Source organism: Urocampus carinirostris, chromosome 16 (genome assembly GCF_059441175.1).
Source record: "Urocampus carinirostris isolate Australia breed hairy pipefish chromosome 16, RoL_Ucar_1.0, whole genome shotgun sequence".
NCBI classification, from domain to species: Eukaryota; Metazoa; Chordata; class Actinopteri; order Syngnathiformes; family Syngnathidae; genus Urocampus; species Urocampus carinirostris.
The window spans coordinates 3,366,574-3,390,751 of record NC_142364.1 but is presented as its reverse complement, the minus strand read 5'-3'; the positions used below and the strand labels follow the sequence as shown (position 1 = coordinate 3,390,751).

Below are 24,178 nucleotides of genomic sequence, written 5' to 3'. Positions count from 1 at the left end.
AAAGTTTACGGATTTTTTAACCACCAGGGTTGTAGGGGCACCACTTCTTGTGGTGTGCCTTTGGCAAGTAAAGCCTGGCGGTGCCCATCTCTCTCCAGGCCGTTTTTGGGGTAGGGGTGTGCTCCCAAAACAGTACTGGTTTCCATGGATACCAATTGCAGGAGAAGCCTCCTGATCTGACTCAAATGCAGCACCTTCATCATTTGGTCGCCGTTGTTTTTTGGAGTAAAGCATCATCCGGCTCTTAAATGATAAGCCTGACCTTGGCTTTGATGGGCCATGGGGTGGGACAATCCTGATATTGGTGGAAAACTATTTGGTCCCCTGCCCACCGCCCGATAATTGCTGGGATGGGCTCTGGCGCCCCCGCGGCCCTACTGAGGATAAGCGGTGCAGCTAATGAGATGAGATAATGACTATCACATCGAACAATACGCATCTCATCATTTGTGGCTTTCATATTTCTTTTAATAAACACACTTTGTGGCGATGACGTTACGTCCTTTGCTTTTGTGACATATTAAATGCTTTTTGTCACATAAATGGGTTTCAGGGTTCGTATGGGTGCTTGAAATCACTGAAAATGCTTGAATTTTAATGTTGTGGTTTCGAGGATCGTCGTGTGCTTGAATTTTGGATAAAGTGAATTTTCGCCAGGTTTTTCGACAAGTCAGCTTAAAATGAGGCGGACACTGCTCTCTGGTGGCTTTGCTTTTGCCTATGCATTCCCTCGAAACTAACGTCAGCTGGCATTAGTTTGTAAGGCATTGTACTATGAAGCGTCATCGCCTCTTCCTAAAAATATTATGACTTGAAAGTCATTAAAAAGCGCTTGAGTTTAGCCATAAAGAACGTGTGCGAACCCTGGACTTTGTATTTTGTATATTTTTACATCTATATTCAAATTATTCATGTGTTCTAATGAATAAATAACTAGATGGATAAAATAGATTCTTTCTTTCTTTCAAAATAAATGAATTATTACGATTAAGTTACATAGATACATAAATGAATAATTAAACAAAAATGTTTCATTTAAAATACATGAATGCGTAAATATCTAAATAAATAAATTGATGTCAAATGAAGACATACTCACCGAGCTTCTGTCTGGATTTTATGGAAAAACTTCAAGAATGACTCCAAAAAGTAGCACATTTGTAACTGTTTGGTGCCTACAGTCTCTCCCCTTCTTCAAGAGATGGCACCATCTCCCCAGTTTCCAGTCCCCGGCTCAGGTTCCCACTAGGTGCTACCAATCAAACAATTAGCCACCTCTACCATAAATACACAGGGCTCCCACCTCACGTTGCCGAGTCGTTTTGATTCCTGCTCAAAGCATGCATTTGCCAAGATTACCAGCTTCTCCTCCCAATACTATCTTCTTCATTTCCTCCTTGTTCCAAGATCATTCACTCCAAGACCTGCCACTCCAACCTTCTTTTTAGGGGTTTTCTCAAGTCTCCTTTTTAATATTCTTGCCATTCCAATATCCCCTCTCAAGTTTCTGTCTCAAGTCTTCCTTCCCTGTCCCAAGACCTGCCACTCCAACCATCTTCTTAAAACTATACCAAGGTCTCCTTTACAAGATTCTCGTCACCCCAAGATACCCTCTCAAGTCTCCCTCTCAAGTTTTCCCTCCTCGGCAGTCCCGGTTCCACTCTCCCTTCTAATTAGTGAAGTTCTCATTTGGGTTTGATCATCTACCCGTTTTATGTCCGTCATGATTACCGATATGCTTCATCTGTGCCCGCTCCTTTGGCGCCAACTGCCTCGGACTCTGATTGGCTCTCTTTCCCTATTCAAACGCACTCCTATCCGTCCCCTTTTGTCAGTCCGTCTGCGAACCTCAGTTTACTCTAGGCAAGCCTTTTTCCGACCCTGACTCCCACCTGTTTTTCGCTTCCGTCTGTTCCCCGGCTTCGACCTTTCTTTTTATCCTGACCATGTCTACTCTCCTCTTCTGGCTTACGACTCGTTTCCACCCCCCACCACATTTTTGCTCTCCTGTCCCGGCTACTGACTCGTTTTTCCGTTCCCGACACCGCCATCGCTCGCCACGGAAGTCCCACTTCCGCGTTCACAGCGACCTGCTTCCTGCGCCCAGCGATCACAGGGTTCGTGGGTGCAACCCTTTCCTTTTTTCCAATAAAACTGAAAGAAACACAACGCAAGCGGGTCCTGTCTCTGTTCTGGTCTTGACAATGTCTCTTTGTGTCCTGCATTTGGGTCTGTCTGACATCTCGTGATAGAATTACTCTGGAAGTAACTATCTACGATACCGTAACCCCACACACACCCGATAGGTTTCAATGAGAGTCAATGAGAATGCCGCAGAAAAATGAACAAAAAATATGACTGTAGCAAGCGGAAGCCGTTCATTATTATTCCAAAATTGCTTTTTGTCACCCTCAGAACATCAGCACCTGCGTTACAACCCTTTGAGAGACACTTGGGTCCTGGTCTCGGCCCACCGCATGAAGAGACCCTGGACCGGCCAGGTGGAAAAACCCGCTGAGGAATCGGTACCCAGGTACGATCCCTGCAATCCGCTTTGTCCTGGAAACACTCGTGCAAATGGAGAGGTAAGAAGAAAACCAGGGTTGGGTAGGGTTACTTTAACTGGATTACTTTCAATGACTTTTGGATTACTCCAATACCAAAGACAAAAGAAACTAAATATGAATAAAATGACTACATTTCGTGCAGGCTTGGGGAGTGACGGAACCCATGGAAGGGCAAAAATGATGTTGGCAAGCTGTTTGGATTGATTTTCATTTTGTTCCTGTGGCATTTGATGTTCGTTTTGCCGGAGATCAAAGAGATCAAAGCCAGGAGAGAAATCTTACCACGTGTTGTGAGTCATCATTTTATTCATATTTACTTTCTTTTGTCTTTTATGAGCATATTTAGTATTGGAGTCATCCAAAAGTCATTGAAAGTAATCCAGTTAAAGTAACCCTACCCAACCCTGAAGAAAACATACAATAAATGTCGGTCTTCAGAGAAAATAGGTGATTATTCCCACAGATGAATCCGGAATACACGAGTACCTTTGTTTTCCAAAACGACTTTCCCGCCATGGAAGCAGATGCTCCGGATCCCGGTAATTGTTTCTTTCATCGGCATAATTAAAGTCATTATTTCACATTAGGCAAAGGAGATGTGTTGCAAATTTGTATTCATTTGCACAGAAAATTACAATGCCCGACCTTGATTTTTTTCATATAATGGAAATGGTGTAATTGCCGTGATGTTATACCGAAAATAAACACCTAAATACATATTCTGTGCCTTTCAGCTTCAGATCAACATCCGTTGTTCCAGTCAAAAGCTGCCAGAGGGGTGTGGTAGGAAAACAGACTTATTTTTGTTGCTAAATAGTTATTCCACAATAGAGTAAATCCCCGGGATACAGCGTCTCGCCTTACAACATTTTGGCCCTTCTTAACTTTACCACAAATTAGTTCACCTACCAAAAATTCAAACCTAATTCCGTCTCTAAGATGTTATTGGTCAACATCTTGTAAGGTGCTGGTCTGCTGATGCGTTCTACCACAGACTGAGGAGATCTTTTCTTCCTCATGCCATGAGGCTCTTTAACTCCACCCTGAGGAGTAAAAGCCCACATTAAACCCCACCCCCACATTTGCATATTATCCTATTTTTATTACAGTGCGTATTTTCCGTAGCACTATTTAAATACTCTATATCAACACGTTATATTGGGTATTTCTGTATTCTATATCTTTATTTTATTATTTTATTTTTCAACACAAGGATACTGCTGGAAGTGTGAATTTCCCTACGAGGATGAATAAAGTATCTATCTATCTATCTATCTATCTATCTATCTATCTATCTATCTATCTATCTATCTATCTATCTATCTATCTATCTATCTATCTATCTATCTATCTATCTATCTATCTATCTATCTATCTATCTATCTATCTATCTATCTATCTATCTATCTATCTATCTATCTATCTATCTATCTATCTATCTATCTATCTATCTATCTATCTATCTATCTATCTATCTATCTATCTATCTATCTATCTATCTATCTATCTATCATGTTGACAATATCTGTGTATTATTTGCCCTCATGTAGGTTTTAGATCAGGGGATTGTGTCATAATAGTCTGTGGTTTGCAATAATCTGTGGTCTGTGCCCTTTGAGACTAACCCTTCTCAAGGCTTCTTCATTTTCCCCATGTTGAGGTTTTTGAGCTTTTCCTTGCCCTCATGTAGGTTTTAGATCAGGGGATGGCATCATAATAGTCTGTAGATTGCAATACAGCACTATAGTCTCTGGTCTGTGCAGTCCTTTGAGACTATCCCTTCTCAAGGTTTCTTTATTTTCTTCATGTTGAGGTTTTCGAGCTTTTCCTTGCCCTCATGTAGGTTTTAGATCAGGGGATGGTATCATAATAGTCTGTAGATTGCAATACAGCACTATAGTCTGTGGTCTGTGCAGCCCTTTGAGACTATCCTTTCTCAAGGCTTCTTCATTTTCCTCATGTTGAGGTTTTTGAGCTTTTTGTTGCCCTCATGTAGGTTTTAGATCAGGGGATGGTATCATAATAGTCTGTAGAGTTCAATACAGCACTATAGTCTGTGGTCTGTGCAGCCCTTTGAGACTCCTCGCGACCAAGGGCGTCACAAAAAAACGCGACTCGACTTCCTTCCACTTTCACCCAGTCACACCCTTCACTCATTCAGCCTTGTTTTTCTTGGGGACAGAAATATTTTCCGAAGCCGAAAAGAGAAGTCAAACATGGATGAAAAGAAAAGAGTTGTGAGCTTTACGCAAAGCTGAAATGTTTTCACGTTGAACACGCCAAACAGGATAGCCGCTCCCTTGGCTTCCTTTGCCAAGCAATTGTTGGCAATCCACAACACGATCACTCGCTCAAAAACAGTCTATGGTCTATTTGACTCATTTCTTATTCATGATGTATTTTGTATGCATTTTATGTATTTCTATTGTTTTATTATTATTTATTTATCATAATTTTTATGTATTATTTTTATTTTTCGAAGTTGTTTTTATCATTTTTGTATTATTATTTTCGTTGATGTATTTTTTTCCGTTTTTTTATTGAACACTTATTTTTTTTTTTACTTATATCATGTTGTATTTATTTTATTTTTTTTAATTGTATTTTGTGTATTTATTTGACTTCATTATAACGATTGTTTTAATGTATTTTTACATTTTCTTATGTATACGTGCATTTTCATTTTTTATAGTTAATGTATTTTTTTCCGTTTTTTTATTGAACACTTATTTTTTTTTAACTTATATCATGTTGTATTTATTTATTTTTTTTTAATTTTATTTTGTGTATTTATTTGACTTCATTATAACGATTGTTTTAATGTATTTTTACATTTTCTTATGTATACGTGCATTTTCATTTTTTATAGTTAATGTGATTTGTTTTCGTTTATATCTTTGTAAAATAAATTCGTTAATCGTCTTGATTTTTGTTTAATCTAATTTTTTGTAATTTTTCTTTTATAAATAATTTGTATTTATGCTTCTTTTTTATTTATTTTATAGTGTGTCTCTTAGATTTTTTAATGTACATTTAGTGCAGTGGTTGTTTTGTTACTTATTTTTATTCATTTATTTTTATATATTATATTTTATTAATCATTATCATTATTTTCTAATATTATTCTATTTTATTTAGTTGTATTTTTTCTTTGTATGTTTCTTTATTTTTATTTAATATTATCATCATTACCATTTATCATCATTAATCTTTCATTATCTTTTATTGTTTTTATTTATGACTATATTTTTCTTATTTTATTTTTGTATGTAATTATATCTATTATTTATCATTATTTTTTGTGTCAATTATTTTATTTTATTGGTATTATTATTATTATTGCTGTCTATGTTTAGTATATGTAATTAATTTACATTTAGTATCATTTTCACTTTTAGTATTTGTATTTATGATATGATAATATATGTATTTATTATTTAAAAATTTTCATTACTATTATCATTATTTGTGTGTGTTTTTATTGTCTTCATTTAATTTTTACTTTTATTCAGTCCTATTTGGTGTCCATTTTTGATTATTGTTAATGTATTCTTATTTATAATAATTATTTTTTTTATAGTTTTGGAAATAATAATTTGGATTAATTGGTATTATTTATATTTATTTTTGTATTGATGTATTATATCACTATCTTGTTATTATTATTATTTATTTTTATTCAATAATATAGTATTATTTTTTTATCTAGCTATCTGTCTTAGCTAGCAAGCTATTAATAGATTTTTGCAGCATAAACCTGACACATTCAGTTACAGAAGCAGCAATGATGATTGTTTCTGTCCTGGAGGGAAGTCAAATATTGACAATAGTGTCATTCCATTTTTTTTTTCAGCGTCTTGCGTTTTGTTTCCCATTTTATCGAGTTAAAAATAATTGCAATAATGATATCGAAACGAAAGCGCTCTCCCGTCTCAGCTCGTCTGCCAAATTGGACGAGAGACAAACGATTTGTCCGTGGAGCATATGTTTCCTTCCGCTTGGCATCTGCTTCAATACGCTTCATTTAGAGAAGACATCTGGACACTGGAAAGAGACGTCCATTAAAATGGAAAAATATTTATCGAAATAAGCTTCCTCAAAATGAGATCTCGGTTATTAGATTCAAGTTATTTTGGCACACATACTTTAATGGTTGAATATGATATTACAGTACCTGCATTATTGTAGTAAATATATATTTTTGAATGTTAATCCTGTCAAGAACCAGAATAGGATCAGGACCCAAACGCGTGACGTTCTCACACAAGCCTTTCATTTTACGGGAAATGGGGAGTCATGCACGTTAGGTAGCAGTCTGGCGTGGAATGATAGAAAGCCCGAGATCGATCCCGATCGCCCGAGCAGATATCGGACAGATGGGGTCGATACCGGACAGGACGGGACGGACAGGATTGATAACGAAACAGGATATCGAAATAAACAGGACAAACTAGACGGGAACGAAAACTGGAGAGATTAAGGGCTATACAAATAAACATGACTTGACTTGAGAGAATAATAAACAGGACAAAAATAGACGGGACAGAAACAGGAAACCGATATTAAACAGGACAAATGAAATGGGAACAATACCGGACAGGAAATACCAACAGGAAAACAGGACCGAGTCAGAACCCACGTCTTGCGGGGCAGAGGTACGTTGACGGACTGACAAATGATAAATGAGAGCACAGAGCTTAAAAAGACGGAAAGCCAATCCGTCTCATGGGCGGGGCCAATTGGGCACCATGGCAACCGTGACACCTTCGGAAAATAAAAAAAATACTAAAAGTAATATTTATAAGGATAATTATTCTAGTAATTATGTTTTTTAAATGTACCCTTTTGGAAGGGCAGTAAATAGTTGTATTTATTGTTACAAAAAAAAATAATCATAAGTATTCAAGTAAATCCAATTTTTGAACTTGTTGGAAGGGTAGAAGAAAAGCATATATATTTTGACTAAATTTAATAAAAATAAAATAGGAAAAAAAGGAAAACCGTTCTAGTAATTATGATTGTTTTTATGATGTAACTCCTTGGGCAGAAAAAATATTTTATTTATTGTTACTAAAAAAAAACCCCACAATTATCCAAGTAAATATTTTTGAAATATATTAAATGTATATATATTTATCTATACATTTATATAAACTATAAGGAGCGCAGAACAACATAGTTTTAGATAGTTTGATTAGTTTATTATAACTAATACAATAACAATTAACAATATAAATTGCAGTTTAACCAATGCAATAACTTATGTACACATTTGTGATTTAAATTTATTCATTTAATAAAATCAGTAAATACATTTTTTTCACCTACTTTTATAAGATGATTTTTCATTCCAAACTATAAGGAGGGCAGATAAAATATTGGCATTTAATGTAACTAAACATACAATGTAATACATGTGTCTTGTTTATAAGAATGTATTATTTAAATTTAATAAATTAATTTATATGTATATTTACCTGTATTTCAGAAATATAATAATATTATTTCTTTTCTTAGTAAGGTGATGTGTTTCCATCCCTGTTCTGACGTCACACTTCCCTTGATGACGCAAGCAGAGATTGTCACTGTGATTGACAAGTGGGCGGAGCTTACGGAAGAATTGGGCGCCACCTACCCGTGGGTTCAGGTATTTTTTGTGTGTGCCTTTTAGGTTATGCAATACTCAGATATTACACATTATTTATCATCATAAATCGAATATTTTATTGTAATAAATCAAAAACTTTTGTTTTGATTTCAGATCTTTGAAAATAAAGGAGCTATGATGGGGTGTTCTAACCCACATCCTCATTGTCAGGTAAAGGGGTAAAAAATGGAAATCTTTCCACTTGTATTATTATAAGATCACTGAAAAAACATAGATAGATATATTGGATAAAGAGAGAGAGAGAGAGAGAGAGAGAATAGATATATGCATTGATAGATAGATAGACAGATAGATAGAGAGGCAGAGAGATAGATGGATGGATGGATGGATGCTATATAGCAGGGGTCGGGAACCTTTTTGACTCAAAGAGCCATAAAAGCAAAAAATATTAATTTTATTTTGGGAAAGAGCCACACCATATATTATGAGACAAATTTACTAAATTGCTAAACCGGCGCCCCAGACAAAAGCTTAGTCTTCAGCACATTTATTTTTGATAATTTGATCAAAATTATGAAAAGAGAATAATGCCAGAGCCCCTGTCCCAAATTCAACAAACAGACCACTTTAAACTTGTCTCTTTCTTGCAATTACTCAAGATCGGTTAAACTCCTTTTGACCCTTTTTTCATACATATTGGTTTCAAAACCAGATGCAAGCATTTATTTTGTAAAAACGTCACAACATTCTGAGAATAGGGAGCCTTATGTGCTTACCTTTGGCGAGAGATGGGAGGGAATGCTTGTACTTTTTGCATAGCTCCACCCATCCCTCCCACTCACCCAATCAAATGACTAAGTTCTCTTCCGGTGTTTTGGCGTATTTACAGTTCTGTGGATTCATCATAAAGTATCTGAACACTGAACACAGATTATATAGTGAACTTTTAAATAAAGGATTCTTTAGCGTTGTACAGCCAAAACGAGTTTTTTTCCCCCCTTTTTTGTGTGACACCTTGACTGTAAATTGTAGTGAAAAACGTGCCCTATATATACTGCGAAGTGTTACCACTGCATTCAGCTTAGTTTGGCTTTACGTGTACCTGAATAGGATTGTCAATTCCGGTTTTGAACAAGATGGAGAAATTTTGCATGCAATCAAATTGGTCTCTGAGCCACAGATACTCATAGAAAGAGCCATATATGGCTCGCGAGCCATAGGTTCCCGACCCCTGCTATATAGAGATAAAGAGAGAAAGAGAGAAAGAGGGCGAATAGAGATATAGATAGATAGATAGATAGATAGATGGATAGATAAATAGATAGATAGATGGATAGAGATACATTTAGAAAGAGAGAAAGAGGGTGAGGGAGATAGATAGATAGATAGATAGATAGATAGATAGATAGATAGATAGATAGATGGATGGCTAGATAGAGATAAAGAGAGAAAGAGGGAAATGGAGATAGATAGATAGAGATACATTTAGAAAGAGAGAAAGAAGGTGAGGGAGATAGATAGATAGATAGATATTAGGAGTTCTAAAAAAACAAAAACAAACAACAAATATCACATACTAAAATCTATATTTGGTTCTAAAAAACCCAAATGTTACTATTAAAACTGTAGTGAAATACAATTTCAAAATAAAATAACATTTATAAACTAAAATCATTATTTAATTAATCATAATATTATACTTTTGTTTTCTCATGGAATATCATTTCTTGATGCTGACGTTAATTAATGTATTGCCTTCTTATTCTTTATTTATTTGTATTAATTCATCTCTTTTCTGAATGAAATATATTATTTACAGTACACATTGTATTTTTTATTTTATTCATTTGTGTTTATTATTATTTTTAAATTCTGAATTCTAATCATTTCATTGATTGATTCATTTTTAATGAAATCAATTATTTTTAGAATATTAATAATGTACCTTTTTATTATTTTCCTTTGCTCAATTACATGAGTAAGATTGTTTAATACTTTACATATTCATTTTCAGTATATTTCATTTCTTGTTTTGGCCAACAGAGGGCAGTATTTAACCTCTGAATAACGTCCTCCTAGTTTTGTTTTTTCCCCAACTAAATTCAAAAATGGATAAAATGGATGATAGAAAAATCAGTTTTATATCATTATTTAATGCACTATCCAGAATTTCACGATCAAACGGTCAGACGATCTTTAATTCATATGGACATCATCTTTTTTATATATAATATGAAAAAAGTGTTACTCAAACAGGGCAGCACGGCGGCGCAGTGGTTAGTGCATGTGTGGCACAGTTCTGATGTCATGAGATCAAACCTCCTGTGTGTAGTTTGCACGTTCTCCCCGTGCTTGCGTGGGTTTCCTCCGGGGGCTCAGGTTTCCTCCCTGTGTGCCCGGCGATTGACCGGCAACCAGTCCAGGGTGTCCCCTGCCCACTGCCCGAAGATAGCTGGGATGGGCTCAAGCACCCCCGCGACCCTACTGAGGATAAGCCGAGCATATAATGGATGGATGGCATTATTCAAACAATCCCCAAAATTGGCTCCTATAATTCAAAACAAGCGGCCAAAAATTGGTCATTCTGATTCACAGCCATTTTTTGTACTAACTAATCATCAAGAACATAAATATTTTTTAAATATTATCAACCTTCACAATATTTTAGAAAAAAATACCAAAATTGGCTCCTTTAATTCAAGACAAGTGCCCAAAATGGGCCATTTTGCAGCCATTTTTGTACTAAATAAATCAGCAAAAATATATATATAATTTTAAATAATATAAAAAAACAATGAGCTATTTTTAACCTCCACAATACTTAAGATAAAAATAAAAATTAATTGTCATATTGTTAAAATAATTTCCAAAATTGGCTCCTTTAATTCAAGACAAGTGCCCAAAATGGGCCATTTTGCAGCCATTTTTGTACTAAATAAATCAGCAAAAATATATATATAATTTTAAATAATATAAAAAAACAATGAGCTATTTTTAACCTCCACAATACTTAAGATAAAAATAAAAATTAATTGTCATATTGTTAAAATAATTTCCAAAATTGGCTCCTTTAATTCAAGACAAGTGCCCAAAATCGGCCATTTTGCAGCCATTTTTGTACTAAATAAATCAGCAAAAATATATATATAATTTTAAATAATGTAAAAAAAAACAATTACGTATTTGTAACCTCCACAATATTTAAGATGAAATAAAAAAATTGTCATAGTGTTAAAACAATTTCCAAAATTGGCTCAATTTTAATTCAAAACCAGTGCCCAAAATGGGCCCTTTTCAGCCAGTTTTTGTTCTAAATAAATCAGCAAAAATACATATCATTTTAAATAATATATTGAAAAAAACTATTGAGTATTTTTAACCTCCACAATATTTAAGATAAAATTCAAAAATTGTTAAAAAAATGCTCATATTGTTAAAACAATTTCCAAAACTGACTCCTTTAATTCAAGACAAGTGCCCAAAATGGGCCATTTTGCAGCCATTTTTGTACTAAATAAATCAGCAAAAATATATATAATTTTAAATGATCTCAAGAAACAAGTACGACTTGGAGAAGAATAGAATCGATTATGACGCAAGACATCCCCGGTGAATGGCGTCTGGATCTTCTACGAGTCGATAATCGCGACCGGATTTGAGCTTGTGTGCACAAAAGCGCAGCTGCTCAAATACTAGCGCGCTAACTTCAATTGAATTATGAATATATGATGTTTTTTTAACAGCTAGCTATATAGATAGCTAACACACTCGTTTTTATGACTTTTTGCATTCGAGCTAGCTATATAGATAGCTTCTTCTCTTTCCTTCTTGTTTTTATATCCTAGCTAACTAGCTCTTTATCTGTTCATGTTTTTTATTTGAGTTAGCATTATAGCTAGCTAGTTCTCTATTTGTTTACCTCGTTTATCCATGGTATTTCTCTATTCAAGCTAGCTATAATAGCAATACGGATGAGTAGGTTTTGGTTGAGTTCCTTTATGGCGTTTCCTATATGAGATAACTGTGTAATCACAATTTAGTTAGCGAGCTAGCTAGCTATTGATTGGTTTCATGACATGTTTTATTTAATCTAGCTGTTGAAGGATTTTATACATTTGACTCTAAAGGATTTTATACATTTGACTATGAAGGATTTCATACGATTGACTCATTGACTGACTGACTGAGCAAATCGGAAAAAACGCTGGACTGTGTGTAATGTAACATCAAACATTCCGGTTGTATCCAGCAACTCTGTTTGACCCTCACCGCCCTCATAACCCCCCCCCCCCTGAGGAAAACAAAGCCTACTTACAACAAAGTCAGTTAGTTCTTTGTTCCTTTATCTCTTTGTTTCCTTATCCTCACTGTAAATGTGGACCTGGAGTCGTCCAATTTCGTTGTCACAGCATATCCCATGTTGTAACAATGTCAATAAAGGCATATTCTATTCTATTCTATTCTATTCTAATCTATTCTATAATGCAATGAAGATTTTCACTGAGTAGGCTTCAGTTCAATGACAGGTCAGGCTGTTCCAAATGCAGGATATTTTGTCTAGTTCTGTTGATAACAGCACTCTGACGGAGGACGGCAGGCGTTGTTTTGAGAAACGCCGGGTGTTGTTTTGACTACCCCAGACATCGGGACGCTCGTCTACAAGATGGTGAAGCCCAGGGGGCTTCCTTGGCACGCCCATGGGCGGAGCCGACACACCATTACGCGGGGAGAAGATGGCCAATAAGAAAAAGCTAAAGGACTTGAGAAAAAAGGCTTCACAGAGACTCCGACGTCACTAATTCGTCCGTTTTCGATGGAGTACACTTAGTTAAATTGTTGCCCCCCGTGTGGAAGTGTCGGATTCCTGTTCATCTTTTCCCTCAAGAAACGAGCGCGCATACATTTTTGGGTGAATGTAGGTTGTGTTTGGTTAATAGAGTCAGATAACTCATTCGAATAATTTGGTAAACGGTACAGTTTGATAATGAATTCCCAAAAATTCAGAGCTACTTTCCGTCTGTCCAGTTTCCTTTTGACGTGTTCTATTTAAGCTAGCTATATAGGTAGCTCTCTATTTCTCGATCTAGATTCTTCATGTTTTTTTTTTTAGTTGAGCTTGCTGTAAATCACATTTTCTCTTTTTCGGTCATGGCGTTATTTGAGCTAGCTATATAGCTACAGAGTTCTCTATCTCTTTTTGTCATGGCATATTATATCTCAGCGTGCTATATAGCTAGCCACTCCTCTGTTCGTCTATCTTTTTTGTTTATGACGTTTCTTATGGGTCTGTCTAGCTCTTTACTTCTCTATCTAGGTTATTCGTTATATTTTGTATCTGAGCTAGCTAGTTGTAGTTCTCAATCTATCAATTTTGTTTCTTCATGACCTTTTTTTACCTTAGCTAGCTACATATCTAGTACCTCTTTATTTATCTGGTTTGTTTATGACATTTTTTTAATTTGAGCCAGCTACATAGCTAGCTAGCCTTCTATTAGTCGATTTTGTTTGTTCATGACATGTATTCTTTGAGCTAGCTATATTATCACTTTGAAGTTAGCTAGGTAGCCAGCTCACTGTCTGTCTGTCTGTCCACCCGTCCGGCCGGTTGTCTGTCCGTCTGTCTGTCTGTCTGTTTAGCTGTGTAGCTATGTAGCTACTTCATCTAGCTATTAAGCTCTATTTTCATTACTTTTTTCATGAGCTAGCTATATGATGTAGTTTGCAAGCTAGCTCTATATTTGTCTATTTTGTTTGCTAATGACATTTCGTATTTGAGATAGTCGTACGATCACAATGTAGTAAGCTAGGTAGCCAGCTCTGTCTGTTTAGCTCTTTAGCTATCTAGCTATCTAGCTCTATCTTCATGACTTGTTATTTTCTTGAGCTAGCTACATGATCACAATCTAGTTTGCAAGCTAGCTCTATTTTTGTCTATGTTGTTTGCTAATGACATTTCTTATTTGAGATAGCCGTACAATCACAATGTAGTAAGCTAGGTAGCCAGCTCTGTCTGTCTGTTTAGCTCTTTATGTATCTAGCTATCTAGCTCTATCTTCATGACTTGTTTTTTCTTGAGCTAGCTACATGATCACAATCTAGTTTGCAAGCTAGCTCTATATTTGTCCATTTTGTTTGTTAATGACATTTCTTATTTGAGATAGCCGTACGATCACAATGTAGGAAGCTAGGTAGCCAGCTCTGTCTCTCTGTTTAGCTCTCTAGCTATCTAGCTCTATCTTCATGACTTGTTTTTTCATGAGCTAGCTACATGATCCCAATCTAGTTTGCAAGCTAGCTCTATATTTGTCTATTTTGTTAGTTAAGGACTTTTCTTATTTTAGATAGCCATCAAAATGTAGTAAGCTAGGTAGCCAGCTCTGCCTGTCTGTCTGTTTAGCTCTCTAGCTATCTTGCTCTATCTTCATGACTTGTTTTTTCATGAGCTAGCTACATGATCCCAATCTAGTTTGCAAGCTAGCTCTATATTTGTCTATTTTGTTAGTTAAGGACTTTTCTTATTTTAGATAGCCATCAAAATGTAGTAAGCTAGGTAGCCAGCTCTTCCTGTCTGTCTGTTTAGCTCTCTAGCTATCTAGCTATCTTGCTCTATCTTCATGACTTGTTTTTTCATGAGCTAGCTACATGATCCCAATCTAGTTTGCAAGCTAGCTCTATATTTGTCTATTTTGTTAGTTAAGGACTTTTCTTATTTTAGATAGCCATCAAAATGTAGTAAGCTAGGTAGCCAGCTCTGCCTGTCTGTCTGTTTAGCTCTCTAGCTATCTTGCTCTATCTTCATGACTTGTTTTTTCATGAGCTAGCTACATGATCCCAATCTAGTTTGCAAGCTAGCTCTATATTTGTCTATTTTGTTAGTTAAGGACTTTTCTTATTTTAGATAGCCATCAAAATGTAGTAAGCTAGGTAGCCAGCTCTTCCTGTCTGTCTGTTTAGCTCTCTAGCTATCTAGCTATCTTGCTCTATCTTCATGACTTGTTTTTTCATGAGCTAGCTACATGATCCCAATCTAGTTTGCAAGCTAGCTCTATATTTGTCTATTTTGTTAGTTAAGGACATTTCTTATTTTAGATAGCCATCAAAATGTAGTAAACTAGGTAGCCAGCTCTGTCTGTCTGTTTAGCTCTGTATGTATCTAGCTATCTAGCTCTATCTTCATGACTTGTTTTTTCTTGAGCTAGCTACATGACCACAATATAGTTAGCAAGCTAACTCTACATTTGTCTATTTTGTTTGTTGATGACATTTCTTATTTTAGATAGCCAGCAAAATGTAGTAAGCTAGTTAGCCAGCTCTGTCTGTTTGTCTGTTTAGCTCTCTAGCTATCTAGCTCTATCTTCATGACTTGTTTTTTCATGAACTAGCTACATGATCTAGTTTGCAAGCTAGCTCTAGATTTGTCTATTTTGTTAGCCATTACAATGTGGTAAGCTAGGTAGCCAGCTATGTCTGTCTATCTGTTTAGCTCTTTAACTATCTAGCTATCTAGCTCTATCTTCATGACTTGTTTTTTTCTTGAGCAAGCTACACGACCACGATATAGTTAGCAAGCTAGCTATCCCTCATTCATTATAATCACTAATGTTTATATTTCCAAAATATCCCGTATCATTTTACGATTTTGGCATATTCTTTATTTTTCCTCCCGCTTTTTTCCAGGTTTGGGCCAGCAGCTTCCTCCCCAACGAGCCAGCCATTTCCGACCGCTGCCAAAAAACATTTTACGACAAACACAAAGAGCCCATGCTGCTGCAATATGCTCGGCAAGAAATTGAGAAAAAGGTAACGTATAAAACACATCTTTGATGTTTGGAAGTATGATTAGCAGTCTAGCTAGCATGGATCTCTAATCTTGATAACTGTCTTTGTCAGCCAATGAGTTGAATAGGTTTTTCAGCATTTCTCTAATAAAATGGGTCTTTGATAACTGTTCATGGCAGCTTAGCTAGCATGCATCTTTGATGTCTATGTTAGAAAAAAATAGTGTTTTTACTAAAACGGATCTTTGCCGTTTCTAATCAACGTTGGCAACCTATCTAGCATGTAACTTTGACATTTATTTAATAGTATTTTTATTAAAATGTATCTTTGATGTTTATAACTGTGGCAGCTTAGCCAGCTTGCCTCTTTGATGTCTCTAGCAGTTATCATTTAAAAAAAAATATTCCTTTTACTAAAATGGATCTTTGATGTTTTTAACTGTTTTTAGAAGATTAGCTAGTATGCAACGTTCGTGTCAAAGAGATTAGGTTTTGAAAACTTTTAAGTATTTTTATTCAAATGTATCTTTGATGTTCATAACTGTTTATGGCAGCTTAGCTAGCTAGCATCTTTGATGTCTCTAGCAGTTATCATTTAAACAAAAATATTCCTTTTACTAAAATGGATCTTTGATTTTTTTAACTGTTTTTAGCAGATTAGCTAGTATGCAACGTTCATGTCAAAGAGATTAGGTTTTGAAAACGTTTAAGTATTTTTATTCAAATGTATCTTTGATGTTCATAACTGTTTATGGCAGCTTAGCTAGCTAGCATCTTTGATGTCTCTAGCAGTTATCATTTTAAAAAAAATATTCCTTTTACTAAAATGGATCTTTGATGTTTTTAACTGTTTTTAGCAGATTAGCTAGTATGCAACGTTCATGTCAAAGAGATTAGGTTTTGAAAACTTTTAAGTATTTTTATTCAAATGTATCTTTGATGTTCATAACTGTTTATGGCAGCTTAGCTAGCTAGCATCTTTGATGTCTCTAGCAGTTATCGTTTTTTTAAAAAATATTCTTTTTACTAAAATGGATCTTTGATTTTTTTTAACTGTTTATAGCAGATTAGCTAGCATGCAACGTTCGTGTCAAAGAGATTAGGTTTTGAAAACTTTTAAGTATTTTTATTCAAATGTATCTTTGATGTTCATAACTGTTTATGGCAGCTTAGCTAGCTAGCATCTTTGATGTCTCTAGCAGTTATCGTTTTTTTTAAAAATATTCTTTTTACTAAAATGGATCTTTGATTTTTTTTAACTGTTTATAGCAGATTAGCTAGCATGCAACGTTCATGTCAAAGAGATTAGGTTTTGAAAACGTTTAAGTATTTTTATTCAAATGTATCTTTGATGTTCATAACTGTTTATGGCAGCTTAGCTAGCTAGCATCTTTGATGTCTCTAGCAGTTATCGTTTTTTTTAAAAAATATTCTTTTTACTAAAATGGATCTTTGATTTTTTTTAACTGTTTATAGCAGATTAGCTAGCATGCAACGTTCGTGTCAAAGAGATTAGGTTTTGAAAACTTTTAAGTATTTTTATTCAAATGTATCTTTGATGTTCATAACTGTTTATGGCAGCTTAGCTAGCTAGCATCTTTGATGTCTCTAGCAGTTATCGTTTTTTTAAAAAATATTCTTTTTACTAAAATGGATCTTTGATTTTTTTTAACTGTTTATAGCAGATTAGCTAGCATGCAACGTTCGTGTCAAAGAGATTAGGTTTTGAAAACTTTTAAGTATTTTTATTCAAATGTATCTTTGATGTTCATAACTGTTTATGGCAGCTTAGCTAGCTAGCATCTTTGATGTCTCTAGCAGTTAATGTTTTTGAAAAAATATTTTCCTTTTACTAAAACGGATCTTTGATGTTTTTAACTGTTTTCAGCAGATTAGCTAGTATGCAACGTTCATGTCAAAAAGATTAGGTTTTGAAAACTTTTAAGTATTTTTATTAAAATGCATCTTTGATGTTTAAAACTGTTTGTGGCAGCTTAGCTAGCTTGCATCTTTGATGTCTCCAGCAGTTATCGTTTTTTGAAAAAAATATTCTTTTTACTAAAATGGAGTTGAATTTGTTTATCAGCATTTCTCTAATACTCCCCAAAATATTATTTGCACTATAATTCATAAACTCTGATTTTTTTCAAACTTTTTACATGCATAAACTTACCTTCCCACAGACTTTGACCCCGCCCCCAATCATTTTAGCAAACTCCGCCCCCTCCCGTTGCCCCGCCCCTTTCACTTTTCACCGTTCCACCTTCCGCCCGTCCTTTTCCCCGCCGCTTGTTTTTCAGTCAGCCGAGCATGCGACGGGGCCGCCGGAACGCTCATTAGCATCGCGCCGCGGCATCCATCTTACCTCCCCCCCCAAAAAGATTAGGATGACATATTTGGTTCTTTTCGCCGTTTTTAGCAATCGCTCGGCCAGGCGCGAAGGACGTAAACAACGGCGACCTTGAGGAAGCTCGGGCCACACACAATTTTTTCCTTTGCAAATTGCTTCGTCCCGTCGCATTGTGTTCTGCATTCCGGTCGGCTAAATGGCTTTTTCTCTACCTACGCGTGAATAACCCTTGCCGTTTTATACGTCCTCGCCCGTATGACGGCTCGTCAAATAGTGAAATTTTTTTATCGCTTTCTCAAAAACCCGTTCAATACAGGAGAGATCCCTATATTCCTAAAAATAAGGCCTTAATCTGCATTCAAATGTCTTAAATCTAATTTTAAACATGGCGTGACCACAATAATGGAACTATCAAAATGGCGATTTGCTTTCAGTCGGGCCTTTCAGAAAAAAATGGTCCTTTGTAGTCCCTTTGAATCTCCGTAATTGTCCTTCTCTCATCGGGGTTTTTAGCACTTGTTTCGGTTGCACGACGGAATAGTACAACATCCATCCATCCATTATCTGCACCGCTTATCCTCAGTAGGGTGGCGGGGGTGCCGGAGCCCATCCCAGCCATTGTCAGGCATTGGGCAGGGGACATCCTGAACTGGATGCCATCCAGTCACAGGGCACACGGGGACAGACAATTTGGACCGGCCAATTAACCTAACATGCATGTCTTTGAAATGTGTGCCCGGGGGAAACCCACGCAAGCACGGGGAGAACATGCAAACTCGACACAGGAGGTTCGATCTCATGACCTTAGAACTGTGCCGCACACAGGCTAACCACTGCGCTGCTGCGCTGCATACTACAACATCTAGTGCTTAAATACACACTGTCCCCTTAACTATCTCATCAAGGAAGGGGCCTCAAACTATCTTCTTGAGTGCCATAAATGTCCCCTGGGCCGGGAGTTTGGGGCCCCTGCTGTAATCCCTTATTTATATTGGTGTATGGGGACCACAACCCCCTGCCATTTGTGAAAATCCGTAATTCGACATGCTGGGAACAGAAAAACGGATCAGTAGCTGGGACAGGAGAGCAAAAACGTGGTTGGGGTCGGAAGCGAGTCATAAGCCAGGAAAGGAGAGTAGCCATGGTAGGGGACAAAAAGAGGTCGAAAGCTGGGACGGGAGTATTGACGTGGTGAGGATCAAAAACGGGTCGAAACCGGGGGACAGTGCTGGTCTTGCTCGCAGCAACAGTCGGCCAGGGATAATGGGTTGTGGCCGCATGGTTGCTGTTTGTTTTGAGCAAGAGGAACAGAAAAATATGCTGTCTCAGTCGGATGCGGAGATTATTATTCACGCGTTTGCACCTCCCGTCTCGTTCACTGTAATGCACTACTCTCTGGTCTCCCGAAGTCCAAAATCAAGCTGTTGGTAGTATAAAAAAATCATGCATGGACTTGCTCCCTCATATATTTCAGATTTAATTTCCCCCCATGTTCCGGTCCGGAGCCTCTGAAAACGTTGGTCTACCAAGAGCCAAGAAGAGATCCGCAGGTTCGAGAGCATTCTCCATCTGGGCCCCGGTGCTGTGGAATGCTCTTCCCCCTGGAAATGTTTAAATCTAAGCTTAAAACACACTTCTATTTTATAGCATATGAATAACCAATATTTTATGTTGACAATATCTGTGTAATATTTGCCCTCATGTAGGTTTTAGATCAGGGGATGCTGTCATAGTAGTCTGTGGTTTGCAATAGTGTGTGTGGTCTGTGCAGCCCTTTGAGACTCCTTGTGATTAAGGGCCAAACAAATAAACATGACTGGACTTGAGGTTTTTGAGCTTTTCTTTGCCTTCATGGGGATTTTAGATCAGGGGATGGTGTCATAATAGTCTTTAGTTTGCAATAGTCTGTGGTCTGTGCAGCCCTTTGAGACTCCTTGAGATTAAGGGCATCATGAATAAACATGACTTGACTTGAGGTTTTTGAGTTCTCCTTGCCCTTATGTAGGCTTTAGATCAGGGGATGGTGTCATAATTGTCAGTAGTTTTCAATAGTGTGTAGCTCTTTGAGACTCCTTGAGATTAAAGGGCAAACAAATAAACATGACTTGACTTGAGGTTTTTGAGTTTTTCCTTGCCCCCATGTAGGTTTTCGATCAGGGGATGCTGTCATTATAGGCTGTAGTTTGCAATAGTATGTGGTCTGTGCAGCTCTTTGAGACTCCTTGAGATTAAGGGCCAAACAAATAAACATGACTTGACTTGAGGTTTTTGAGTTTTCCTTGCCCTCGTGTCGGTTTTAGATCAGGGTATGGTGTCATAATTGTCAGTAGTTTGCAATAGTATGTGGTCTGTGTAGCCCTTTGAGACTCCTTGTGATTAAGGGCCTCACAAATAAACATGACTTGACTTGACTTGACTTATCCTGAGGTTTTTGAGTCTTTCCTTGCCCTCATGTCGGTTTTAGATCATGGGATGGTGTCATAATAGTCTGTGGTTTGCAATTATCTATGGTCTGTGCAGCCCTTTGAGACTCCTTGAGATTAAGGGCCAAACAAATAAACATGACTTGACTTGAGGTTTTTGAGTTTTCCTTACCCTCATGTAGGTTTTAGATCAGGGGATGGTGTCATAATAGTCTCTACTTTGCAATAGTATGTGGTCTGTGCAGCCCTTTGAGACTCTTTGTGATTAAGGGCTATACAAATGAACATAACTTGACCTGATGCTAGCGAGCGACTCGCTATTGTGGACGATGTCACAAAGTTCCTTTTGACCTTGTCAAGGTCAAAGATTCATAAGAACAAAAGCCTCTGTATTTTGAACAATTGGCCTTTAGCTTGGAAAGAAGCCATCTTGGGACTCGTTAGCATCCGAAAGCCTCGCCGTTACGCTCCGCGTCAAACTCCTAGCGCAGGCGGGACACGTAAGCCCGATCGTAGCGTATCCACTTGAACCGGAGACTCGGGCTCGCTAACGTAGCGCTAACGTAGCGCTAGCGCTCACGGGAGCCGACCTTTCCGAGATTACGGAGCACGTCGTGTTTGTAGCCGCAGCCGCGCTCTTCCTATTTGCTCCTGACCCCAGGTCGGCGCGTTAAATTGGAGGACGACCAATCGGGATTCGGTTCCCTCGCGTTTGCGGCAAATTGAAGGAAACTTTCCGGACATTTCGCCTTTTCTTCCTTGTCCTTTCGACCGTTGGTTTGTATTCAATCTTCATCTTGTAATACGCTTCCAGTGCAGCAGGGAGAAAGTTCTGGAAAGAAAGGAGAAGGACGCCAGGAGGTTAAAGAGGAGGAGAAAAACAACAACGTATAAAATGGTTGTAGTGTAACTGACCAGGAACGGAGACGGGACCCAATAGCGCTCGTTTTCTCAGTTTTTATAGATAAAAGAGGGAGACAGGCGGGAATATCAAGTCGTTGGCTGGGGCTGGAGATCAAAGGCGGTGTCGAGTTCGTAAGCGAGGTCGGTAGCAGGAGGCAGGCAGGTAACGGGGCAAAACAGGTCAGGTAATAGGCAGGCAGAACAAGGCGTAATCAGGTCCGGAAACAGGTTGGCAACAAAGATCAGGCAGAAAAAGCAGGACAGGAACGGAGTCGGACGAAAAGGCTTACTGAGCTGAAGGCAACAGTTCGCGTAACAATCTGACGGCTTCCAAGAGGAAGCCGGGGGTTTAAAAAGAGAGTGTCCACCAATCAGCTGTCCGGGCTGTTGCCGCAGCCGCGCTCAATCGGCAATCATGACATGTAGCGTGTTTCCCAGACACCTAAAAACCCTAAATTCATACTTTATAATGCGATGCGCTTTATATACCTGGAAAATACGATGGATCAAATTGGAAACACATAGTTACAATTAAATGCTACTGTATTGGGTAACTGTTCTGCCTTTGAGAAACATATACATTGGCCTTTGAGTGTGTTCTTGTAGGTAACAACAGTTTCCTCCCACATTCCAAAAACATGCCTAGGTGTGAATGAGCGAGTCTGCCCTGTTCCCTGTGACTGACTGGGAACCAGTTCCGGGGGTCCCCTGCCCACTCCCCAAAGATAGCTGGATGGGCTCCAGTGCCCCCGCGATCCTACTGAAGATAAGCGGTGTAGATAATGGATCTACAAAATAAATTATTTCAACTCAAATGTATTTATATATATTTTTTCAAACCTAGCTCCCATTGTAGTTTTAAATCAATGCGCCTTATAGTCCAGTGCGCCGTATATATGCAAAATATATCAGAAAGGGTAATTTTCAAGGGGTGCAACTCTATATTTTGGTAGGCCTTATAGTGCTGAAAATACGGCAAATATTAATTTTGGAGAGATCGTCGTTGGACGTCGCCCCAGAAAATACGCAAAGAGGAGATATGGCAAAAAGGGAACGCGCTTTATTACATTCGTTATTATCCACATTTCACAACATTAATCGTCACCAATTATTTTTTACAAAGAAAAAAAGTGAAAAAAATGACTAACAATTGGAAATATGTTTTGTATTCATTTTATCATTCTTGAATTTATGTATCATAAGAAAATATTGAAATACTGTATGTATTTTTTGCTGTATATTTCATTTACTAATGATTATTATTATTTATTAGTCAGATTTTCAAAAAATGGCCCCAAAAATGGTAGAGCATAAAATTGAGGTAGTTTTTTTTTCATTAAAAAAATAAATAATTAATCGATTAACTAATTAATTACTTCTTTTATTAAATGCCCCCCCCCAAAAAAAGTCATTTATTTGTTTATTTTCTTACAAAATTATATGTTCTATTCATCGAAAAATATGGCACTTGAACATCATCTTAGTTTATATTGTGGTTAGTCATTAAACGGTTTGTATTTGATTTTAAAGGGACAGTGTGTAATATTTGACCACTACCTGTCGCTGAATTGCATAGTGCAACTGAAAAGTGCTGCAAACAAAAGGAATATTACATACTATGGTGGCTCCAAGTGTCCAAAATGCAATATTTTCATCTCAGTTTTTCATGCCCAGCCTTTTGTGAACAAGAACAAAAGAAAAGAAAGGGAAAACAGGAAAAAAGGAAGAGAAAAAAAACAAGAATAAAAAAGACAAAAAAAGAAGATTAAAAAAGAGGGGTTAAAATGAATTAAAAGGAGAGAGAAAGAAAAAATAAATAAGAAAAAGGCAAGAAAACAAAGAAAAGATAAAAGGGAACAATTAAGAAAAGATAAATATCATTTTTTTCAATGAATGTCTTTTTTTTTCTCCCACTCAAAGCCGCTAAATTACTCACACTGCCCCTTTAAGGAACGTGTGGTGGTGTTGAACCGTGATTGGCTGGCAGTTGTTCCTTATTGGGCCACCTGGCCCTATCAGTTGCTTCTGTTGCCACGACGACACGTCCTCAGGATCAACCAATTGACTGCGGAGGAACGGGAAAGTAAAATATACAACATTATATATTTTCTTTAACCGTTTTATTTCCTTTCTACGTTTTTAATTGTTTCTCTTTTTAGGTCTGGCTGACATCATGAAGCAACTGCTGACCAAATACGACAATTTATTCAACGTATCTTTTCCTTACTCCATGGGTTGGCATGGTAACGAGAAAATTACACACACACACACACAAGATAATGTATTTCTTTTCACAATAAAGGAAATACTGTAACATTATTTTTAGAACAGTTTAATTACCTGTACGTTTGCCCTCAAAATATTTGATTTTGGCACCAACTGCCTCGGAATCTGATTGGCTCCCTGTTCCTATTTAAACCCACTCCTGTCTGTCCCCTTTGGTCAGTCCGTCAGCGAACCTCAGTTAACACTAGGCGAGCCTTTTTCGACCTGTTTTTTGCTTCCGTCTGTCCCCCGGCTTCGACCCGTTTTTGATCCTGACCACGTCT

The 24,178-nt window shown here is 37.0% G+C and overlaps 1 protein-coding gene across 3 annotated transcripts in view; it reads left to right on the top strand.

The window, feature by feature from the left end:
- Positions 1-24,178, top strand: part of galt (galactose-1-phosphate uridylyltransferase) — a 38,319-nt gene that overhangs the window by 826 nt on the left and 13,315 nt on the right. For 2 of the 3 annotated variants that reach the window (XM_088356105.1, XM_088356106.1), the window contains exons 2-9: positions 2,416-2,585; positions 3,031-3,106; positions 3,302-3,350; positions 8,085-8,214; positions 8,329-8,385; positions 15,853-15,975; positions 23,550-23,712; positions 23,789-23,872. In XM_088356105.1, coding sequence (XP_088212231.1) covers positions 2,416-2,585; positions 3,031-3,106; positions 3,302-3,350; positions 8,085-8,214; positions 8,329-8,385; positions 15,853-15,975; positions 23,550-23,712; positions 23,789-23,872 — 852 coding nt within the window. The remainder of the gene's footprint in view (positions 1-2,415; positions 2,586-3,030; positions 3,107-3,301; positions 3,351-8,084; positions 8,215-8,328; positions 8,386-15,852; positions 15,976-23,549; positions 23,713-23,788; positions 23,873-24,178) is intronic. The other variant, XM_088356107.1, reaches the window with a different exon arrangement.